This window comes from Melospiza melodia, chromosome 1 (genome assembly GCF_035770615.1).
Source record: "Melospiza melodia melodia isolate bMelMel2 chromosome 1, bMelMel2.pri, whole genome shotgun sequence".
In the NCBI taxonomy this organism is placed as follows: domain Eukaryota; kingdom Metazoa; phylum Chordata; class Aves; order Passeriformes; family Passerellidae; genus Melospiza; species Melospiza melodia.
This window is the reverse complement of record NC_086194.1, coordinates 22179931-22198751: the sequence shown is the minus strand read 5'-3', so window position 1 is coordinate 22198751 and position 18821 is coordinate 22179931. Positions and strand designations below refer to the sequence as shown.

The following is an 18821-nucleotide window of genomic DNA, read 5'->3' as shown; positions in this document are numbered from 1 at the left end:
GTATCAAATATTTAAGCATTACAGAAAGAAACAGTTTTACACTCTGAAAACTAATACCATTGGTTTACCTGAATAAATGACTGATTAACAAAAATGACATTAAACAGAAATAGTTGCTAGGATGTACTTCATTACAGCAATAACGAAAACAAAAAATGCATTCTTACAAGGACACAAAGTTTATTGTGAAATAAAGTCATCCAAAATTTTCAGGAGAGGGTGGAGGGTTTTTATCTTTAATTATGTGCTCCAGCCTTTTGAAAAGCTCATGTATGTGAGAGGCAGCAGATCAGGGCAGAAAGCTTTACATTTTAAAACCAATGGCATTGGAAGCATCCAGCTGTTTCCACAGTAAAGTGGCAGCATCTTGTCCTCAAAGTGATTCTCTGTGTTCATTCAAATATTTGAGGGATTTACATAAAAAAATGTGTTGTACAATATTTTTTCCCCTCACTAACAACATGTACATAAAATACAGACATGAAATCAAATCCAAGAGGCCTAAATCCTTCAGAGTTCAAAAGCAAAATTTCACTGGAACAGTTCCATAAACAACAGTAATACCTTTTAAAAATAACCCTTAGGAAAGCATGTTGTGCTGTGTTTGTAGGTCTGGTGCACGGGATTGTGCCTTACAAGGGGGAGACATTTCAATGGCTGCCACAGCTACGACTGTGTTTCTGAGAACACCAGGAACATTTCTTGTAAACCATATAAACTTACAAACACTTATGTAAGTAGTAAGATGTCTTTATGTTTAATATATTTGGTGTTTACTGACATCTATCTGAATATAAGACATTCTACCAGAACCAGCAGTAGATTATAATCCCACTTCAGGGTGACCTAACTGTGGCCTTCTAGGGAGCCTACAAGAAAGATGGAGAGAGACTTTTTACAAGAGCATGTAGTGACAGGACAAGGGAGAGTAGCTTCAAGCTAAAAGAGAGTAGGAAGATGTCTCTGCCCACAGCAGGGGGATTGGAACTAGCTAGTCTTCAAGATCTCAAACCCAAACCATTCCAAGATTCTATGAAATGATAAATAAAATTGCTTTCATAAATACCATCAGCGCAGCAAAAAAATTAACATAGAAACTAAATTAAATCTCACTGAAATTAGAAGGATATTTACCTGGATAGCTGCCTTTATGTTGCATTTATTTAGAACATGACTGAAACCATGAAACCGACCATGCTGCTTAGCTAAGAACTAAAGCCTATGCACCTCCAGTGAAAGCAGAGCCAGCTAGCACAGGAAAACCCTTGCTGATGGCTTCCAGGCTGAGGAGGACACTTACCTGGACACCAGTCAAACTGATGCACATGATGGGTATTTGAGTCAACATGCTCGCCATCTTTTCATATCCAGACATACAAAATACTCCCCTAAAAACCAAACACCATTCTCCACACTCACTGCTCAAATTAGGTTCTCTGTCTACTGTTTGGCATGAAGTATTCCACAGAGTAATAGAAAGCATTTATTTATTTGTAAGAATATTTTGGAAAACAGCCTTGCATCTTATTATCTACTGAATTTAAATATTCATATCTATCAAAATCTCAGAATTCAGAAAGATCTACAAAATAAATCTTAAGAGCTGATCACACCTATTCTATCAAGTGCATAAATTCTACATGAAGTAAAATTACTAGAAGGGAAAAGAAAAAAATCACCCAATTTCTACAATTTTAATATTTCTTAGGCATGTCCAGAAGAACTTAATTTCCCTTAAAAAACTGTGTTTCCAAAAAATTATGTAACGTAAAAAATCTGAGGACAATCCTTTTATAACATAACACAATCACTGAATTGAGAGAATTTTTCATACCGAGTAAGAAATCTTAAAGGGAATGCATTTTGATTTAAAAGTGGGGCTTTTTAAAAGCAAATATTTACTAGGCACGTTAAAAAAAAATTGAACAATGAAAAAATATGTAGAGCAAGCTAAGTACTATGGTATTTTTACAGGTACAGAAATGTCAAAAATTACAGATGTAATAAGAGTCACTTTAGCCTTTCTCTTGCCTACCTTAGCTCTAGAAGAGCCAACATTCTCCATGTTCTCAATGCTGCAGATGCAGTTGTGGGAGACTTTTCGGCAAGCGACGCGAATGTAGTCCCAGAAACTGCGAGGGCTTTCGTAGCCAAACCAGGAGATCTGACCTTCAATCAAAACACAAGACACAGAAAGATTTATGGACCTCCCTCTCTGCTTATTGGAGATAAATGGAATTAAATACTCCCCAATACACTGCCTTTACTGAAAGAATTTTATACAAACAATGTATAAATTAATTCCTTCTGAAAACTGACCCACAGATGTAAAAAAAGTTGCATTATGCAGTTCATCCTGGTTTAAAAGTGATGTACAAAGAGAACTTTAGGGTGGGCTTTGTGTATATATGTGTATTTTCTTGGGTTTTTTCTTGTTATTATGCTAAAATAATACCCAAGAATCCTTCACAGAACTCTTCAATCACAACAGAGCACAAACTTGTGACTTAAAAATATGAGGCAAGAAGTATTTATTTATGCTTTTTCTATAGGCAGCATATTATCACTAATAGAGTCAAGCAGAGAGATTTTTGTTCTTAAAATTATATAAATAAAAATATAAAACACCTCTTTGCTGTGGTAGTGTTATCTTTATTTTAGGAACAGATTGTATTTTTTCAAAAGGTACTTTCATTTGAAGAGAAGCTGATGCATAAGCAAAAAAGTTTTGCAATCACAATTTCTTTTGAGCATACACAAAACATTCCCTCAGAAGCTGAGAGAAAATAATTGAGCAGATCATTACCCCTTCTGGAACAACAACCAAAATCCCTCACATTTTTTCCAGTTTGCTATGTATTGCACTTAGAAAATGAAAGGCAAAACTACATAACACTTGCAACATCTCCACATAAATTTAATCAGCAGCACAACAGCTCAACCCCATTTTTCAGAGGGAACAGCACACTGTTCTCACTTTGGACATACCTGCAAACAGGTATGGAACAAGTAAGGTTAATATTGCCCTCTGGTGACGTCCAGCATTGCTATGTGCAAAATCTCGTCTCCATATAAAATGAGTTCTTTTTAAGCTGATTTTATCTTATTTCAAGACTGGAATTGCACTTATGAAGCTTTACTAATGTATGAGAAAGATTTCTTACTCTTTTTCTGTAGAAAGCTCAGATTTCAAGAAAGAATATATTAGAGCGATACTGCAAATCATACATACTGAAAATAAAAGTCAGAATATGCATTTTTATCTGACATGACTAGACTTAGCTTCAAGCATAACCAAAGTAGTATCAAAGGTCTGTCCCCTACGAACTGAAGAAATTTAAGTGGCAGGTTCTTCTTCCCCTAGAGGGTGCATCTGCTTCCTTGACCAAAGATACATTTATTAAATTCAAAGCATGATAAAAGACTTTAAAAACCACAAAAAAGGCACAAGCAGGAAGAATTCATATATAATAACCAATATGACAAAGAAAAAATAGAATTCCAAGGTGCCACAGTTACTGTAGTTTTAGATCTGCTCAGCTCAGAGGACTAAAATAAAAGAAATTCCACAAGGTAAGTGGAATTTTACAAACTTACAATTTTTGTTGAAATGCCAAGTTTAGTGGACAGCAACAAAAACTCAACAGCATTTTAAGAGCAGAAAAAGCTACAGATATTTTTCATATTCTTCATCAAATCAAAAACATTTCTGCCCTAGAAATTGTATCTACAAAATTAAATGCAGTTATGGTGTAAAGATGACTTCACATCATCAGTTCCAGTTCTAACTAATAAAGGCAGGCATATGATATATTAACTTTGTGGGTTTTTTTCAAACTATCTTAAGAGCAGAATATATTTAGCAAAAACCAGTTTCACTCCAGTGTTTTGAAGCTCCTAATTCATGGCAATTCCTTTTACAAATGAACACCTGAAAAAGACATGATCATTTAAAACAAGAAATAACTTTACAACAGAAAACCATACCAGCACTTACTTGGCTTACACTGATCAAGAAAGCCAGCTGGCCATAATTCAACATACTCTGAGACATTACAGTGGGCTCCCATCTCATTCCAGCTCTGTGAGAGGGTGCAATGGGTTTCAGACTTCAGCAGGAATTTTCTTCACTTGAAACTCACAGCCAGCTCAGCATCTTTTGTGAACCAAGGTCTGCTATATTTCACTATTCTGTTCCTACAACTTTAAATCTTGCCCACATTCTCATCATTAGTATAATCTGAAAAAAACTTTCTCAATCTATCTATACACAGAAAAATGCTGGAAAAGACTGAGAATAGTGAGAATGTATTTTAAGAAATACCAGAAAAGATTTTAAACTATAGATTTACTAAATTTTTAAAGCTTTCAGCATGTGAAATTTATTTGGCCCTTAACGCACTCAATGCACAGAGCCACGAGAGGTCTCAAGAATGAGAAATGAAACAGCTCCCACTACTCTGCACCTGTCAGGCTTTGCCTGCAATACTGTGTCCAGTTCCGGTCTCTACAATTCAAGGGCAGGATCAGATTGGAGAGGGTCCAAAGGAATGTCACAAAATGTTCAAAAGGCTGTTAAACCTGTCCCATGAGGAAATACTGAAGGCATTAGGTTTTTTCTCTCTAGGGAAGAGAAGGCTCAGTGGGGGAACTCATCACAGTTCCAGAGTACTTAAAGAAGGTGAAGGCTCCCTCCTCACAAGGAGCCACACAGAAGACTAAAGGCAACACACACAAGTTGCACTGGGAGAGGTTGCATCCCACGAAAGAAATTTTTTTACAGCAAGAACCAAAAGTCACTGCAACAACATCCCCAGTAAGGCGACAGAGTTTCCATCACGGGACGTTTTCAAGATATGATTGGACAGGGTGCCAGATATTCTCATCTAGACTCCCATCCCCAAATGATTGGCCAGATGATTCTCCAAGGACCCTTTCAACTTGGGCTGTTTTATTATTTCAAAATCATATCTAAATTTTAAAACATCGCAATAAAATTGAAAGCTAGTTTTAGTGTAGAACTTACATTCTGTCAAAGTATGTCATAAGGAAAGAGGAAGTTTCTCAGCAGGTGCATAGGGCAATGAGCATGTGGTCTTTGCTGTGAAGTTCATATGTCACCTGAAGATGTAGAAGCTGACAAGGTATTCCAACAGAAATGATGTTGGTTTTGTCAGCCAAACAAAATTCTTAGGTAAACATGGAAGCTGCATATGTAATATTAAACATTGCTCAAACAAATTCCATTCCTGTCTACAGAACTGCAAAGAAAATAGAAACAAACTATGATTTTTTTTTTTTGCTTTCACCACATCTTTGCAAACTGCTGCATACCTACTTGTATCAACCCATTTCTGTTTCGACAGCTAGACACAAACATCCACAGTTATATCGCAGATCCTTTTCATGCTCAGTAAATTCTTCACAAATAAGATTAAACAGTCTGATCTTTATCCAATTACTGTCCAATTTAATTTACAAAGTTCCACAGTTGCAAAGAAGTAATGACTAGGATGTTCCAAGGTGCAGACAGGTTTCTCCATATTTCACTATGTTATTTAGTTAGCAGCAATTTTTTCTATCCAATAAAAAGTAAGTTTTAGTACAACTTCTTGCTAACAAACTGGCATGATCTTTGAGGAATTTCTGAGATACCTACCTTTATTTTGAGCCTACAGAATTGGTCATTAAATACTTAGAGCAGTTCATAAACTCAGTCCTCCAAGACAATTACGAGTTCATTTACAATTTTTCTCCATACAAGAAGAATGAACTAAACCACAAATTACACAAGAGCTTTCCTGTTTCTTCTTAGTGAAAAAGAATAACTCAGTATATGTGTATAGATACTAAATCTAATAATAAAAGCTATTCTGCTAACAACATTATTGCACCAAATAAAGGGCTACCACATGTTTATTTTGTCTTTTTAAAATAGTAGTGCCTTTAGTTCTTATATCCTTAACCTACTTTTTTCACTGCCATTATATCACCATTACCTAAATTATTTAATCCAGGAGACTTGTTTCTCTCAGAACAAGGAGCATTACAAGCGGCATTTTACTGACTCAAAGAACTCCTGAAATTTAGGAGTTACATAAATTGGATAGATAAAATCAGCTTCCATGGACAATCCTAGCAGAAGCTTTTGACATGTTTATAGTGCCTCCTGAACATACAGGAAAATAGGTACACAAAGTTGTGAACATGTCAAAATAGCACAGTACAGCATATTTTCTGTGTCCTCATGGTGGCAAATGCAAGTAGGTGTACAGATAACAAATGTGTTCACAGTAACCATGATATGCAAAAATTTCACAAGTCACAAGCAAAATGCACTAGATACATTTACACACTGACGCCTGACACTATTTCTAAACACACATACTGGCTAGCAGTTTGGACATTAAACATTTTTGCTGCACAAAGGATATTACTGAAAACATAGTAAGGCAGCAAATACATCCAGGAGACTAGTCTTCAGAGATATGTTTGAGATTATGGCCATAGAAATCTACAATAGTTATTCATGTTTTTCAGTAATAACTCACTTAATACTAACTTAAAGTGATAAGAAAAGGCAGAAAAAAATACAACCTAGTTATATAGTAAAGATATAATACACATAATTTTGAAATTACTTCAGGTTTTAAATCAGCTTGGATATATCTGAGATCAAATCCCAAGTACTGTTGTTGAACACCTTTGATGTCGTACCATTTCTGCACTACCTGATAAAAAAGACACTTACAGGAAATATACCTGAAAAATCTGTGCTAGAAATGAAAACAAGAAACCACACAGATCACTACAAGATACAGCTTCATCTCCACAGTACAGAGTGGTCAGGAATGGAAAAAATTCCAAACAACTGTATGAGAAAAAAAATGGCTCCTGACATGATTCACCTTGCTTTAAAGGCTATCAAACACAGGTACACAAATTTGTAAAACCCCTTTCAGGACTATAGGTCTTATTTGGACCTTCAAATACATTGTCCCTGTATTCCCCCAAGAGTAACACTTAACCTGTATTGTAAAACCATGCAAAAGCTTATTCCTAAGAAGAAATAAAAGTAATTAGTCACTCGTCTTTTTTTCTGTTACTACTTCTCTCCTCCCTTTTCAAGACTTTCAGCTGCCCTGTCCAGTAGTATCACATCTTGCCAGGAGGGATGTTGCAGTTTACTCCAATGACAAGAAGAACACATGCCTTATATACTCCTCATTATAATCTTTGGTTGACTCCATGTCCTCAATACCTCCAGCACTTGTAGGAAGTAGCAGGCACACTGCACATGTAGTGTTACACAGCACAGGGAAACAGCTCTCCCCTTTCCAGAGCTTAAGGCAGTCCCTTAAAAACCCTTTAGTACAGCTTGCTCAAACTCTCATCCTTAGGGCAATTCAGATTGCTTTTACTGTCAACAGTGGCCTATTCCTGACTGATACTTATTGGCAGCACATGTAGTTGTAAGGCAGTGCCATAGCTTATTATGCTACCTTTTTTGGCACTATTTTGGTGCCATATGTGCCAAGTCTTCTGTATCACACACACAGATACATATATTCAAGCAGCATTTACAGAACTTTTGTAGCGAGCTGGTTTGCTCATTTTACTACTAAGTAAATATCCATATGTAAAATATTCTTAAGAATATGAGCAGCTTGGCTAAAAAGTGCATTCATGGGGAAAGTCATCAGTTTTCTGCCTGTTTGACTTCCTGGTCTGGCTCACTACAAGGCCCCAGAGCCAGGAAAGGTAAGTGCAAAGTCAAAGCTGGGCAGTAAGGGGGAAAATAAAAATCTGTAGCAAACTGCACTGAGTTTAAGAAATGTTATGGACTTTTTCACTACAACTGGACAATGTCATGAGTAATCTGCGACAGCCCTACTTTGAGCAAGTGGTTGGACTGGATGACATTCTAAAAACTTTCCAAAACTTAATTATTCAATGAGAGTGAATATAAAAAAAACCAAAACAAAACAACGAAACCACTCATGGTGGTTAAATAAAAAATGCTATTTCATTACCCTTTTGCTACCAGGAGCATCAGATCAGGTACCTACCAAAAATCCATTTTACATGGTCCTTGTGTTTCTACAACGACCATTTTTTCCAGAACAATTAGGAAGATAAGGCTTGGACAACTACTATTACAGAATTTTTAAATGCAATGGTTTTAGGAAAAGCATAAAATTCTAATCCTTGTAGCTGAACTCTTTTTCCTTTAAAATAACCATCCTTCTTCCTGCCATTTTGGGTTTGGATTTTTTTGTCTGGATCCTAATTAAGCATGAAACCAATAAACAGAAACCGTCACTATATTCCATAAAGACTACACTTTGCTCCTTAAAAATACATTAAATTTAACGTCAGAAGAGTTAGCAGTAAAAGTTTTCTAATAAGGCAAACTTCATACTTAATAACATAAAGTGGTTTTTTTTCTTATTCTTCCTTCCTCACCCAGTACTTCCAAAGGAAGCTAAATATTAAGAACTGTTGTTTGCCATGGCCTTAAAGTAATATACTTAAACTCTCAAATTTGGATCATCCATTTAACTATAGTGTCATGAGATTATCCTGACAACTTTGATACAAAGAAGCTATTTATCTTACCATAGACTAACTGATCAAGTATGTTCTGCCAGTTTCAAAACACTTTATACAACTCACTGCAATCACTAGTTTACATTTAGTCTCTTCCTACTGACACTAAGTATGTATTCAGAATATATTAGTAAATTCCATCAATAAAATACAATTTCTTTCAAGCCCTGAGTTGTAAAATACATGCCATCTTAAAATGTGAAGTGTCACAGTACATTTCTTATCTCAATTTCTGTCTTATTATTTTAAAATCTTTAAAAATTACAAGCAGTCAACTAGCTTATTACCAAAACATTCTCCATTTGCAACACAATCCACAAGTTCCCACCTTTTTCTGTAATTTTAACTCTGCAAACATAGAAAACTATACTAGCAATTACAAGGGGAAGACTGAAAGAAAATTTAGCTATTTGAATTTCTCTATTTCTTACTTGAAATTATTTTTTACTTGCAAATTCCATTTGCCAACTTGTCAAGGCTTCTTCTCTGTACTGCCTGCTCTGAATAAAAGACTGTGAAGCAAAAGAATGTTGGTGAAAAAAAAGAATTTACAATGACTTTTGTACAAATACTGCTGAAGCTGGAGGAGGAGGAGAAGGAGAAAAGAGAGCAATTTCCCTGCAGAGTCAAGCTGCTAAGCACCCATAATCACTCCAAAAATCTTTGTCACAATGTGACAAACCCTATGTTTCTACCATACTGCGCACCATTTCTTTCCTCCTCTGACAGAACCACAGCAGGTAGTAATTGTGCTATTCAAATGTCAGCCTACACACAGTATTGTTCACAAAGCTTGGTTATGAATATTAAAAAGTATGAAAATGAGTAGATTGTCATATTACACATCTATATTTAGATGATTATGATGTTCTTCATAATCCTCAAATCATTTCAGAAACTGTACACAGAACTGAGGAAAGAAAAGACTCATCCAAGGTCCTTTTCTAGTGACTGCTACTACTAAAGCACACACTGTTCTCTGAGCAAAGCAGCTTCCTCTAGAACAACTGGAAAATGCAAACAGACATTATCTGGAACTAGAACTTGATACAGGAAGAAAATCAACAACTGACCTTTCTAAAAAGCAATCCCTTTCAGGACATTCCAGCAGAAAAAACAGCTTCACTAAAGGGGTGGGGCAATAGAATGAAAGAACCTAAAAACAGTCTCTGGAAAAGAAGGCAACAAGAGCAAGCAAGGAAGGGAGGAAGAAATGGGAGCAGCACCAGATACACTCTGTAGCTCCTATTGAAGCAGATAATATAATTGTCTTTTAGACTCTTAGGACACAGCCTTATCATAAAGCAGAAAAGCAGACAGAGCTCAGCACCATGGCAACATTCACTTGCTTAATTAACAGCCCAGAAGGCTTCTTCATTGGAAATATGTTTCACAGAAATAGTTGCTTTCACTTTTCCATAGCAATACAGAAAATCAGGAAGGTAACAGCAATAAGACAGACCCACAAAGAAAGCCAATACTTTCATTCAGCATCAAGGAGTTTGTACAGATGCACATTGGTTTTGTATAAACAAATTCTCATGGCAAAATCATCATCAATAAGGAAGTTAATTAACATACCTTTCAGTCGATGACTTAGAATCTGTTCCAGAATGGCTGCAAAATTATTAAATTCAGGGGAAGTGTCATCTATAGTTTCAAAACAGGAACGGTCAATCAGAGTTTTGACTGAAAACCTAGAGCAAAAAATACGCGACAATCATAAATTACATGAATAATTAGAGGTCCTCTACAGTAGTGCAGTAGTTTGTGTAAACCAAGAGGAAGGAACCAGAACCCACCTTGATGTATCAAGTTCGGTCACAGCAACAGGAACACACAAAATGTTCAGATATAGCATGGAAGTGCAATTGGCATTGTTGGTCTTAGGCATAAAGCCTTTAGAACAGAAAGGAAACAAAAATCCCCACCCTTTCCACACAGAAATGAGTTAATTATTTTTCTCTTCTCTGAACAATTTTAACACAGTTGGAGAAAAACAAGCACCCAAAAGCATCCAACATCAGTTTCTTTGTAATCCTAAACACAAACACTTTTGCTTGACATTTTGTCAGTGCCCCTTTTATTCCCAAAATCTATGTTCAATAATCAGAAATACAAACTTTATCCTATTATGAGAACACTAATTTCATCCTAATGCAAAAATAATCTAGACATATTATAAAACAATGAATTTTTATGCATTGTTAAATCTGCATTCACTTAGGCTGATTTCCCTGTGAATGAGGGTAATCCTTATTCAGCACTGTATTACTTCATTATTATGCTAGAAAAGCTTTCCATTTCAATGATCCAACACCTAAAATTGGAAAGGCTGAATCAAGTCACAGTAAAATGCAGACAAGATGTAATTAGTCAACTGGCCAGCCTGTTGTGTTTAGTTACATTTATACAAACTTTTATTCTCATTCAGAGGATAGTTCAAACCTCAACAAATATGACAAAAATTATTTTTCTTTTGCCTTCATAATTTTTTATCATTATCCATTTTTATTTTCCTTTCTTCAGCTTGTTCTTCCAGTTTTCAGTTTCAAGACAAATTTCTCAAACTTCAAGGTATTAAATCTGAAGCATTTACTATGTTTTTTTGCAACAATCTTATTTGTATTAATAAAGCCATCCTGCAGCCTGAGGAGATACTTTTTACAACACCCAGATGTCAACAGTATCAACTCAGGATGTTCTCACTCTGCTGCTCCTCCCAGATCCCACACCTGAGCGAGCGCTGGCTTCCTCAGCTCTGCCACTTCTACTTTTTATGGTGCTCACTATGAACTGTTCTAGATTTTCAGTACTGGAAAGGAGGGGAGAAGTGACTCTTAAATACAGATACATTCATAAAAAAGATCCTTCACAGCATCTCAACACAAGCACTTCTATGGCACAGCTGCAGAAGCAGCACAGCATTATAAGCAAGGGCAGGAATGAAGCTCCTGACACCTGTAGTAGTTTGAAATGCTCTGCACTACAGCAGTACCTGCCTAGTGGAGCCAGCACAGCCTTCTGATGCACAAAACTAATGTGCTCAAACTGAACTGGCACACAGCTCAAGAGTTTCCACTCAATTATGTTTTACTCAGTAAACTTCTGAATAACAACTCCCTATTTTACCTTTCCTGCAGCCTCCTATTGTTGTAGAGTTTTTTGCAGAACAGGAATTAGGAGTGAATTAGGGTGGAGGAGGAAGCTTCTCCTGCAGTGCCAAATTATGACTCAGTTTTGAACTCCTCCATATTTTTAACCAATTTTGAGTAAGTGAGAGACATGCATGCCCACCAGTCAATGCCATTGACTCTTCTAATGGCAGAACTTATTGCTTCCTCAAAGCTATATCAGAGCTGAGAAATTTTTGATTAAAAAAAAAAAGTGTTCATTTTGAAAAACAAATGCCTATAGCAATGCCATGACTAAGCTAATATTAACTGTAACAAGATGAGTCCTCCCACACCATGCAGGTCTGAAAAAGATCCAGTGCAGCACAGCACTCATAGATCCATACACAAATAGACAGTGAGTTAGCAGAGTGATGTACTGCCCTGTATGCAGGAATATCACCATAAAACTCAGAGACAGGATCATCCATAAACTGCAAAATCAAGTAGAGTACAATATAAAGCAATCTCTACTTCTCCTGTATTCAATGTCATACTTGAAAGTTCACTAATTAATATTGTGTAGAGTACCTATTCAGAAATGGAGATATATTCAAGAAGAAACACTTAAGAGCAATTTCACAAACACTTTAAAAATCACAGATAAGCTTTTTTTTTTTTCATTTTAAAGCATTCTGCTACTCGACTGAAGAAAAAAATATCTAGTATTTAAAGAAAAAATACTAGAAAAAAATTTTTATATACCTAGGGTCTGATTATAAAAGGCAGTCTAAGAGCTCATCATCAAAATGGTGCTTTTTAAGTGCTCATATTACTCCCATAACATCAGAAATGTTAATTTTAATCTGTCTACTCTACCCTTTCACCAAAACCCTAAACTTTTATAGCCAACTTGGGTTAGACTGGCTTTTAGGAGAACTTAAAGGGAGTGCAAGCACATACTTACTTCTACAAACCAGGAAGCTAATGGCACTACCAAGCAAAATTTGATTCACTAGAAACATTTTTTTGAGATTTAAAAAAAACCCTTTAGGCAAATACTGGTTTGCTATCTTTTTTTCTCTAAATATTAAAAGAGGCAAACATATTTAAGTGCAAATTAAAAGTCATGAGCACGTTTTGCATATTAGATATTCACATTTCACCATGTTTAACATGTATATTGGAAAAAGAATTAAGGGTATATAGAAGTTTTGCCTTTGAAGAAAGGTTACACTGTAAGCACTAAGTAAGCAATTCTCCTCGGTCATTGAAGGTGTTTCCAGTGTGTGGGGCCCCAGACCAGAAATTCCACACTCTTGCACAGTTATGTGGAGCCACATGGAGACTGAAAGCCAAGAAACAGAAGGTCAGGTCTAAAGTACACAAGGGCTATGAAGAAAAAAGGTCCAAATAGCTCGAGCTGTTTCCTTGGTTCCCTGTATTGCTCCCATCTTCACAGAACCTCTAAGGCTGGAAAAGACCTTTATGACCATGGAGTCCAACCATTAACAGCACTGCTAAACCATGTCCCCAAGTGCCACATCCACACTTTTTTGGAACGCTTCTGGGAATGGTGATGCTACCACTTCCCTGGGCATTCTGCTCCAATGGCTGACCACCCCTCCTGTGAAGAAATTTCTCTGAATACCCAATCTAAACCTCCCTTGTGCAACTTGAGGCTTTTTCCTCTCATCCTGTCACTTGCTACCTGGGAAAAAGCCCAAGCACCACCTCACTCCATCTTTTCTCCACTGGGCTGCCACAGCAGCACTGCACTCCAGAGCAGCAGTCTGCTTACACATCAGAGATTAACTTCTGAGGGGAGTGCAAGAGCAGATGAGTAATGTAGCTTCTCTTGCTATAACACCTGTTGCTTCAAGACTTTTTAAAAATAAAGTATTTTATCCAACATTTCTCATTGTGTTACTGCAACAGCTTTTACTCCCCAACTTTTATTACTTGTTTTTTAATGCAGTAACTGCAATTAGAGATTTCAATATCAATGTTTCTAAATTACCTTTATGAGCTCTGATGTTTTTGGATTATTACACATTTTCTCTGTCACGAATCTACACTTGCTTGAGCCAAAAAGAAGATGTAGAAACAGTAACATTCTCCCAACCTTAAAAAGACCTTATGAACTATGTAAGATGGAGACATTCCTGAATAAGAAAGACTGAAACCAATCTTTCTAGGGTACATTGTTCCACTACAACTTTGCAAGATGTGCAAGAAGTCTCCCAAGTTTCTTGAATAACTCCAAACCAAAGCCAAACATTTTGTGGGTACATCCCACATCTTATTTCCAAAACAGCAGATTTTGTCATGATTATTTAGCTTGCAATTTGGGAAGTGTCATTAAAATACTATTTTAAAGAATTCAAACTATTACTATAGAATGATCCCTAAGATTATGAAACAATATGCCTTAGGCTAAACATGGCAATCATGAAACCAGACAGTTGAGCCAAGGGTCAAGGTCACTGCATCAGGTCTTATGTGTATTAGCAAAATCACTGTTTTAAAAGCATATTTCCTAATAGTTGTTCAATTCTGCGTTAACAGTCTGTATTTAAGCCATGAATGTCACTTCTGAGGTCTGTCTCAGTTGTTCTGTATCTATATGGATCCTATTGAAGACTAGATTAAACCAAGTTGAACAATCTATAACTTATAAAAAAATCTCAGTGCCACTTACTGGAACATGGAAGGGATCAAACTTCAGGGAAAACAGGTAAGGGGAGAGAAAAAACTTAGAACATGCATTATGTACTCACAAAAAGTCCTGAGAATTATTCCAATTTAAATCAGGGCTGTGCAGTTACAAAACCACAGTCATTCACTTTCACATGCAATTGGTTTATGGAACTTAACTATCTATGTCACTTTCCATGGCTACAGTGACACTCAACATTTCAGTGGAAATAAACTGTTCCTTCCAAAACTGTAAATATAAGAAACTATCCACATCTGCAGGAGGAGTTAGATAACATCACTGTAAGAAAATATGAAAACCTTGAAGTCTGGTATAACTCTTAAGTAAAAATATACTAAATTGAAGCTTTGACAAAAATAATTCATTAAATTATCAGAGACTGTTAACAGATGGCAACTCAGAGGAGTATCTTCCTTGTGCTTTTTCCCCTTCACTGGGGAACAGTCCATACCATCTAAATTTGATTGACTCAATTGACTGGAGCTATTTTTTACCAGAACAATTTCTTACTTTCATAGAATTCTGATTGGAAAGGACTATTATTTTACACTTTTCAATACTAACTTGGCTATTCCTAACAGGTAACAGTTTTCTAGAATAGAAAATGTGTAATAACTACAGTAAAGCACAGAGATATTTTAAACACTCTAACACTGGCAAAATAAAAATATAAATAAATGCACATACATCATAATAATGCAAATCCTCCCTCCTCAATATTTTTTCCAAATTCTTATGTGTATTCACAAACTGAGAACTTCCAGTTGTGTGAAGAACAGCAAAATTAAGTCGCTTTAATGAAAGCAATAAAAATACACCAATCTCAAGCAGTTTCTGCAGTAGCTCTTTTTTTTAATATGTGTTTAAGTGAGTTCTCTCAGATTTCTAGGCATTTTTAAATATATTACACCATCACTTCAACTTCAGGACAGGGACATCAAATAAACCAAAACCACCCAATGTAACAGCAGAGAGTACAGAAGAATTCTTCTCAACTGGGAGGCAAAAAAAAAAGCCCCAAGTTCTGTAGAATACAATATATTTCTTTTAAAAGAACTGTTTATATCCTCTACAATTGTGTGATTACTTGATAAAACCAGTGTTTTCCTGAGCACACAGATTGGCAGTATCTGCATCCCTGTAAAAACAGCTGAAATTGAAAACTTCTATTTCTATTATTTAAGCTGCTTCAGCAGGTGTGATAAAAAACTTTTTTAAATTTTTTTTTGTTGTGTATCTTTTTCACAGGCAGGAGTAGAGATAAGCATACAAGCCCAGGAAAAGACAGAATAGTGCTGATGCTACTCAAACACAGACACTATGACTGGAAGGAATACTGAAGCAAATTCAAGAGATGGATGATACAGTCAACCTTTGTAAAACCTGCTAACAGTATACCATAAGAGAACAAAAACCAAAAAGAGAGTGGAAAATATGAGGTTGTATGGGTTTTTAAAAACCCTGCTGCAGCTTTAAGTGATGATGGTACAAAATTATCTAATAGTTGTCCTGTCACTTTAGTAAGATTTGTGACAACTAAAATTATGTCATAACACTCATGAATCTGTTGAAAACCTTTCCCAGACAATAATCAAATTACTTTAATAACGTCAAAATTGAGCAATTGAAACAAACGACCGAACGGAGCCATTGCTACCAGCATATCCACGTATTTAAAAGTTTGCCATGACGTTACAGGTCACTGCTGCACACCTGGAAATGCTGCATGAATTCCACAGTGACAGCAGTGGAAACGCTTAAATAGAGCGTCATAGAACTGCTATTAAGCTTGCATAAGCTCAGCACTAAGATGCTTAAAAAAAAAAAAAAAGAACGAAAGAAAGAACGAAAGAACGAAAGAAAGAAAGAAAGAAATTTGAATACAGTAGCTCTAGTACTGCAGATTTCCTGATCTAGATTTCGCAGATAAAAATATCCCGGAGCGCAGCCTCTTCGGGATGGTCCTGCGGCACCGGCGCGCTCGCAGGAGCGCTCGGTCAGCGGCCCGAATCTCTTCCCCTGGATCCATCCCATTAACTCCGATCCTCACCGCACTGACTCCGAACCGGACCCGCGGCCGGACCGTCAATTGTAGGGCAGCTACAGCAGCCGTGCCCGCACGAATCCAGCGCAGCCGAGCGCTCACCCTGCCCTGCCTGCTCCGCACCGCCTTTGGCCCGAGCACGCAAGCATGGTGCCGGCAACAAACCCGTCAGCCCCCCGCTTCAGAAGGGGCCGCTGCCGCCCCGCAGCAGAGGCACTGCCCGGCGAGCCGCTGCACTCCCCGCCACCCGGACACGCTCCCAGGAGCTGAGTCAGGATGGATGGAGGAGGCTGCTCTACCGGCACCGGCCTCCCTGCCCGGACAGGGCTGCGGCGGGGCCGCCCCCGCGCTCCTGGCCCCGACCCGCCCGTGCGGTTCGGGGGCGGGACGGGCCCCGCGGGCTGCGGCGGGAGCGAGGGGCACGGTCCCCTCGGGCGGGGCAGGGCCCCGGCCCGCGGCTCACCTGCACACCGTGATCAAGTTCCGCCTCTCCACCGCGGCGTTGCGGGACGGGACGCTCTTCCTTCGGGCGGAGATGTTGAGCCCCCCTAAGCCGAGGGACGCCATCTCCGCTGGGCAGGGCAGGTGGAGCCGCCGGTGCTGGCGCGAAGCCTTTGTTCCCGGCCTCCCGCTCTCCAGGATGCTGCGCCTGCCGCCGCGGCACGCGGACGAGAAGGAAGCGGATGAGAAGGCCCCCGTGCTTTCCCCGCTCCTCCTCCCGCCGCCCGGTCCCGGCGCGCCCGAGGCAGCGGCGGGTCGGGCGGGGATGCGCGGGGTCCCCCGGCGGGGGCGGCTCGGCCCCCCCCGCTCCCGGCAGCCGGGCCGCCACAGCGCCGCAGAGCGCCGGCGCCGCCAGCCAATCAGCGCGCGCGGGGGGCGCGGCGCCGGCGCCGCCTGGCGGCGCTCCCGGGGGCGGCGGGCTCTCCTCAGGAGAGAGCCGCACCTGAGGGGGCCCGCGAGGGAGACGTGCGCCTCTGCAAGCGTCCGTGAAATTGTGGTCTTCCTTTAATTGTTATCAGTTCTCTCCCTGCTTAGCCCGCTGGCGTCTCGAATGTGAGACCTTCCCTGGTTGTAGCTTTTAGAGTTTGAAATGCTGTCAGTCGTTAATTAGGATCATAGAATCACAGGGTTGGAAAAAACCTCTGAGATCGTTGAGTCCGACCTTTGAACACCACGATGTCACCTAGATGCCACTAAGTGCCGCATCGGTTCTTGAATGCCTCCAGGACGTGGCTCCATCACCTCGCTGGGCAGTCTGTTGCAGTGCTGGACAATGTTTTATGAAATATATCAGCTTTACAGGCCATGCTTGTGGGAATACACTTTGCCACCAAACTACGGCTGCCCCAGCTCTGAGCTAAGACATGCTTGGAAGAGCTCTGGCTACAGGGCTTTGGCTTGGCATCAGAATTGCGTGACGTTCATGGCACTGGAAGACAGGAAGACAAAGCACTGCAGAAGAAAGCCCGGCAGAAAATAATTGTGGTTTGTGGCTGTGAAGGAGTAGATTTGGCTGGTTAGCTGGGGAGGTGTGAAATGGTATGGATTAATTTGATTTGCTTCCTCTATGGGAGGAAGTTCCCTTTCAGCCTAAGAAAATACTTTTGTTTGATTTACAAGCTTTATTTGTTTGCAATGAGAGTGAGTGGTGAAATAAATTGTGGCACAACTCTTCCTTCTACTGAGTTACATACATAATACTCCTAAATGGTTCTGTTAAATTCCTACCTACCCATTCCTATAAATGAAACATAAAAATTTCTGTTTACTGACATGCAAACCCCATTGGATTTTGGTTTCTTTGGAGAATATCCCTTGTAGATATGAAGCTATTTCTGACAGTTCCTGTCAAACTAGAAGCGTGTCCAGCACAATTTTATTACATGAAGAGGAATTTTGTTGACATAAGAAGTTTGAAAAGTAGATTACCATATAGATGGCTATTTTTCAAATGTAGTAGCATGTAAACTTTTTTTATCAGAAGATATCTCATAAATTGATTCAAGTATTACCACTTACCAAAACGTCCAATATCATCATATATTACTTGATATGCTGTTTTCTCGCCTCTCTCAACATGTAACTGAGTAAATTTGACCTAATCTTTATCTTCATTGAACTTGATATGAAATGGTGAATAAACTGTGGTGCCTTCTCTAAAGTAAATCTTCTTTGCTTGAGTGTTTGTTTTTTTTTCCCAAGCATATTACCATTCAAATTCACTGTAAGGTAGTTCATTATTTTGTTTCTGCCTCTCTTCCTCTGTGCTCCAGAAACATCATAAAGAAGTAGAGGCATAGGTAAATCTGAAGATGATATCCTTTCTACACTGGAA

General features: G+C 38.5%; 1 protein-coding gene across 1 annotated transcript in view; it reads right to left on the bottom strand.

The window, feature by feature from the left end:
* The window catches only part of RUNDC3B (RUN domain containing 3B), a 50698-nt gene extending 33422 nt beyond the window's left edge, over positions 1–17276 (bottom strand). Inside the window, exons 1-3 of the mRNA XM_063150807.1 lie at positions 16950–17276; positions 10192–10307; positions 2036–2169 (exon numbers count right to left, since the gene is read on the bottom strand). Coding sequence (XP_063006877.1) covers positions 2036–2169; positions 10192–10307; positions 16950–17053 — 354 coding nt within the window. The 5' untranslated portion in view covers positions 17054–17276. The remainder of the gene's footprint in view (positions 1–2035; positions 2170–10191; positions 10308–16949) is intronic.
* Positions 17277–18821: the final 1545 nt, after the last annotated feature.